The following is a 6084-nucleotide window of genomic DNA, read 5'->3' as shown; positions in this document are numbered from 1 at the left end:
CCTGGAGCAGAAAGAAGCCTTCCTCAAGGTGATTCATCTCTCTTATCGCAAGTCAGAAAACAGGGTGAAGCAGAAGAACCTGCAAAATAAGACAGATATAGTATTTTTATACCAAACTAATCTGTAAAAGACCTGGTGATAAATACATATTTTAATAAGTTTTTGGACACTTTTAGATTAGATAAAATATTGGTTACTTGTTCAGTTTCATAGCAATAAAATGACTGATATGTTAATAGATTTATATCAACAGTAGACAGATGTATATCTATAGTATCAAATTATCTGTAGAATATACAGTATACAGAAAAGGTTGGAATACACCAAACTACAACAAAAGAAATACAAACATAGGATTCAATATACATCATACAATCATACTTGCCAACCCTCCCGATTTTCGCGGGAGACTCCCGATTTCACTGCCCTCTCCCGGTTTCCTCCCGGGGTCATATTTCTCCCGCATTTCTGACAAAATCAGATTTACTCAGGACTGTTTCCACTCGGACTTTAATACATCTACACCATTGTTTGGTTTCCATGGTAGCGCGTCTCTTTAGTAGCGTGCGCAACGGAAAGTCTAAGAGGGTGAGCTGATAGTCACAGAAAACAGAACAAGAATGGACAACTCGACCCTCTGCTCATACAGGTCCAGCCCACACATATAATCCATCAAGGATGAGGTCTCAAGGTTGGCAAGTATGCATACAATATTACACTTGCCTAATGAGACAGAGCCAAACAGGCTTACAAAGCTCATGTGTGAAAGCTGTTGTGTGTTGCAGTGGTAATAGTAATTGAACTTACTAAAGTGATAATGAAGTTGTGTCAGGAGTGTGTTTGTATTGTTTGAGTCTGTTGGTATAAGCACCATGTCTCTGTGCTGCAGGCGTGCACTCTGGCCCGGAGGAACGCAGAGGTGTTTCTGAAGTACATCCACAGGAACAATGTGAGCATGCCCGGAGCCTCCGGTCACACCAGAGGGCCCGAACAGCAGGTCAAAGGTCAGTTCTGCTGATGAATGATACACCTGAAAATAAATACTGCTGCCATTTCTATAACAGTTTAAATCTCTATGTAATGCTACTTTTTGAATGTTGCACTGGCAGATAAACATATTGATTTTTTTGTCTGGACTTTATTTAATAAGATACATTTTGTTAATTATTTAACCTTTGGAATCTTTGGAAGTTTGGAATCTGGGGGAATATTTTAGGATTATGGAGTAAGTGTTCATTAAATCATTAATTGTGGTGTGTTTTCTTTGTTGTGCAGCCATTCTGAATGAGCTGCTGCAGCGAGAGAACCGAGTCCTTCACTTCTGGACGTTGAAGAAGCGAAGGCTGGACCAATGTCAGCAGTACTTGGTGTTTGAACGCAGTGCCAAACAGGTCAGTGTGTATGAGAGTGTATGTGTATGTGCTTTAGTGAAACAAGATGAAAAAGTTCTGGCTGGAGTTAAGTAGGGAGTAAACTGAGTGTGTGTGTGTGTGTGTGTGTGTGTGTGTGTGTGTGTGTGTGTGTGTGTGTGTGTGTGTGTGTGTGTGTGTGTGTGTGTGTGTGTGTGTGTGTGTGTGTGTGTGTGTGTGTGTATGTGTGTGTGCAGGCATTGGATTGGATCCAAGAGACAGGTGAAGTTTACCTGGCAACACACACATCACCTGGTGAATGCAGCGAGGAAACACAGCAACTCCTCAACGACTACCATCACTTCAGACTCAATGCCAAGGTACGCAGTGTGTGTGTGTGTGTGTGTGTGTGTGTGTGTGTGTGTGTGTGTGTGTGTGTGAGTGGTGTGTGTGTGTGTGTGTGTGTGTTAAATATATTTATTATTGAGCCTAAGGGACTGCTGGGATCATCAATCAAGTAGAAGTACTATTTAAAAACGGTATCTCTAGTGTAACTGTATCTCCTTGTACATAATCAAGACTCAATGTTAGTGATGCCCTTACAGTATAAACTTTGATTTAATCTTAAGTGTTAGTCTAAATAAGACATGAAAGTTCTTTCTGGGGCCAATTCGATTTTGACTTTTAAAAAATGAGAAAATAGTCAATTAAATCCAATATTCTAAATTCATGTATGAAATGAACAGGTAATAATTTATCACCCCATATAGAAAAAGCTAAATGAGTGATGTCACACACTAAAACAGGGTTTAGTCTGTTTTACTTGCCGTCAGAAGGAGACTCAGAACATCAGTAAATCCTGCGGTGTCTAATCAGTGTTTGTGTGTTTACTTCCGGCAGCAAACCAAGGAGAAGGTGAAGCTTCTGATCCAGTTAGCGGACAACCTGGTGGAGAAAGGCCACGCCCACGTGTCGGAGCTGAAGCGCTGGGTCAGCACGGTGGACCGCCGATACCGAGACTTCTCCCTGCGCATGGGCAAATACCAGGAGAGCCTGGAGAGAAGCCTGGGGGTCAGCTCTGAGGTACACACTCATTACACTGTAGTTTCTTCCCTTTTACTCCATATTTTTGTTTCAGATTATTGATTAAAAGATATATGTATGTTCCTTTACGCAGGACAATAAAGACTTGGAGTTGGATATTATTCCTGCCAGCCTGACAGACGACCCCGAGGTCAAACTGCGTGACCCCAACCCCGAGGTCAACGAGGAGAAGAGGAAGTCTGCCAGGAAGAAAGAGTGAGTGCAGGAACAAAGTTAGGAAGAGCATGACAGAGAAAAAAGTCTTTACACAATGAGAACTTCTTAAGTAGAAATTACAAAAATGTCACCAAAACTGCGACACATGTAAGGTATAAGAAATGCTATTTTAATTCAAGCGTCAAAGTTGTTGTTTGTAAAATAATAGACCTACTGTGCAGCATGGCCCAAACCTGAAACACATGGAGTATGTAACATGATGCAGTAATGTACCCTATTTAACTAAATTAATTCATATCTACTCCCAAATGAGTGTCTTCTCAATCTGTTGTTATAATAGTCATCATCTGCTTCCTACAGTCTTCCAACATTTCTATTTTTAAAGACATTAAAGAAAACATAATTATGTTTAAAGTTTAATGATGTCCTCTGAAGCGTCTGAAATGGTTTTGTCTTGACATTTTACGAAGAAAAGAGGAACATCTGTATACTCATCTGACCTCTGTATAATATATATATATTATTTATTTATTTATTGTTTTATTTTGGATTATTTATTTTTTTGTACTTTGTTATAATTATTATTATGAGTGAGAAAAAACAAGAAAGAAAATGAGATATATATTTATTATTATTATATGTTTTGTTTTGTTTCTGACATGTTTTAAATAAATAAAATTAAAAATTAAAAAAAGAACGTAATGCATAATTCATGCCAGCTGATCCTCGTGATGTTTCCCTCTAAATGTTTTTCTTGTCTCAGGTTCATCATGGCAGAGCTGCTGCAGACAGAGAAGACCTACGTCAAAGACCTCCAAGAGTGTCTAGAGGTATGGAAACAGTTCTGCTTGTCCGATTCTGTTTTGAAACCACACATGTTTTCCTGTCTACCTTACCTGCCTGTCTCTCTGTCAGAACTACCTGTGGGAGATGACCAACGGCGTGGAGGAGGTTCCTGCCGCCATCGCTAACAAGGAGCACATCGTCTTCGGCAACATGCAGGCTATCTGCGACTTCCACAACAAGTGAGAGACACATACAATGTTTATGTAATATGATCCAGTGGGAATCAGGTTTTGCTATACGTGGTCCATGTTTATCACTGAGACCTTTCTGAAACAACGTGGGAAGATACTAGCGTAGCAAAAACCCTGGCCTGTTGCTGGATATGCTTTGATTCTAAGCCTTGGAAATGCACTTCATTGTCAGAGCTTTAAAAACTCCCAAGGGTAACTTTTTTTTCTTCTGATATGTTACCTGAAGGGGAGCTGAAGAAGCATCTTTGAGGTCTTCCTTCAAAGACAGCTCATGTTCTCCTGGAGTTTTAGATCTTAAAGGAGCTTTTAACCTGCTTATTCTTTTGGGGAAAAAATACATTCTTAGTGGTCTGGACATTTTGTTTTACTGTCAAAGAAAGCCAGATTATTCCCTACAGTCACTTTATATTTAGACTGTGTCAATTATCAGGGTTTTCTGCAGCTGATCCATGTTAGAAAAAAGTCTACATTATGATCTTTTGCTTATGTGTTTGCAGTATTTTCCTGAAGGAGCTGGTGAACTATGAGCAGCTTCCAGAGGATGTGGGTCACTGCTTCGTCACCTGGGTGAGAGTCGGCCTTCATTCCACATGTTGTCAAACCAATATGTGTCCTTAAAAGTCCTAATATGGATTTAAGCTTGAATAGAGCATACAACAATGACCCTGTAAAACCTTATCTCCCCTCCCCTCCTGTTTTCCAGGCTGATAAGTTCCACATTTATGTTGATTACTGTAAGAACAAACCGGACTCCAGTCAGCTCATACTGGAACATGCCGGCACCTTCTTCGACGTGAGTAATCCCGTCATCATTCTGCCACAGACTTTTACATAATTTCATCCAACAGCTAACATCATTGTCTCTTTCAACCACCTCCTAGTAAACTGACCCAATCTGGGCTTCTCTAAAGCTTCTTAACACAAACGTTCATACACAATTTACTCCTGTAAATGCTTACTTCTGTAAGTTTCAGGATACTAATCTGATGTCTTCACTAACACCTGAAGCAGTATAATATCATGCTCATTGGGATGCCTCAGTATAAAACGCAGCGGATAACCCAACCAACGCTTGATACAGAGACATCTGTATGATGGATGCCTACTGTGGAACATGGAGATAAACAGGGGTCTAATTTATCATTTTAATTTAGCACTCCAGTAGTCAGGCAGATTGCTTAGACTTGGAGGGGAAATTGTTTGCGTGCAACTGCTGCTTTTTAATTTCCCTCCTGCAGCTGGAGATGGGGATGATTGTGAGACTCACCTCCTGTGTCACTAGGTGGTGCTGTTTGGTCATGAAATAGTTTAGATTCCCATCTATTGAACATTTCTCAGTTATGACAATTGCTCTAATGTTGAACTAGTTTAGGATTTGCTGTAATGTTCTGTCTGTGTATAAACAGGAGATTCAGCAGAAACGTGGACTGGCTAACTCCATCTCCTCCTACCTCATTAAACCGGTCCAGAGGATCACCAAGTACCAACTACTGCTTAAGGTTGGTACACAGACACAGCATCAAAGTTTAGATTACACAAATCAATTTAGATAACCAATGCTTTTCTGCTCTGTTTCACCCCCTCATTATATCTGATATCTTCTCCTCTCACTTTGCAGGAGTTACTGTCATGTTGTGAGGAGGGAAAAGGGGAGATTAAAGATGGTTTGGAGGTGATGCTCGGTGTCCCTAAGAGAGCTAATGATGCCATGCATCTCGCCATGATGGAGGGTAAGAAACTGTCCATACTGAATAATTGTAAAAATTACATTTGTTCTTATTACAATTTATAAAATGTGTCTTTAAAAATATGTAAACATAAAGCATTTTCAGATGTGTTGCATTTTCTTTCCCAGATGTTTTAACTTGATTTAATGACTAACAACATTTTCAAATAGACATAGTCCCTCATGTTTTTTTCTCTATGCCCCCTGATGATTGTCTGTATGTTCAGACTTTGAGCAGCTCAGTTGATATCAAGTCTTGTCCCTCTCGTCCTCAGGGTTTGAGGAGAACCTGGAGGTGCAGGGCGAGCTGATCCTGCAGGACAGTTTCCAGGTCTGGGATCCACGCTCGCTGATCAGGAAGGGGCGGGACCGACACCTCTTCCTGTTCGAGTTCTCCCTGGTCTTCAGCAAGGAGATCAAGGACTCAGCTGGAAGAACCAAGTACCAGTACAAGACCAAACTACTGGTGAGTGTGTGTGCTGCCATGCATGGTTTTAACATGTTCATCGCTGTGTCTGTTTGCATGCAGTAATAACTTCTGTGTGTTTTAATAAAACAGATGGTTATCTGTCACTGACTTACATATCTGTCCTGCAGACATCGGAGTTGGGGGTGACCGAGCACATTGAGGGCGATCCATGTAAATTTGCACTTTGGGCAGGAAGAACCCCCTCCTCTGATAACAAAACGGTGCTAAAGGCAAGTCAATTTA

At 40.6% G+C, this 6084-nt stretch overlaps 1 protein-coding gene across 1 annotated transcript in view; it reads left to right on the top strand.

Moving 5' to 3' along the window:
* The window catches only part of LOC117533979 (kalirin-like), a gene marked incomplete at both ends in the record, with an annotated part of 61216 nt that overhangs the window by 17549 nt on the left and 37583 nt on the right, over nt 1-6084 (top strand). The window contains 14 exon segments of the mRNA XM_034198008.1: nt 1-28; nt 890-1004; nt 1276-1391; nt 1607-1729; nt 2250-2432; nt 2527-2648; nt 3373-3439; nt 3525-3634; nt 4144-4213; nt 4350-4439; nt 5053-5145; nt 5265-5376; nt 5648-5838; nt 5970-6071. The exon segment at nt 1-28 is cut by the window's left edge and continues 122 nt beyond it. Coding sequence (XP_034053899.1) covers nt 1-28; nt 890-1004; nt 1276-1391; nt 1607-1729; nt 2250-2432; nt 2527-2648; nt 3373-3439; nt 3525-3634; nt 4144-4213; nt 4350-4439; nt 5053-5145; nt 5265-5376; nt 5648-5838; nt 5970-6071 — 1522 coding nt within the window.

This window comes from Gymnodraco acuticeps, unplaced genomic scaffold, assembly GCF_902827175.1.
Source record: "Gymnodraco acuticeps unplaced genomic scaffold, fGymAcu1.1, whole genome shotgun sequence".
Lineage (NCBI taxonomy): Eukaryota > Metazoa > Chordata > Actinopteri > Perciformes > Bathydraconidae > Gymnodraco > Gymnodraco acuticeps.
Note: the sequence above shows the minus strand (reverse complement) of the source record. Positions and strands in the feature narration are given on the sequence as shown.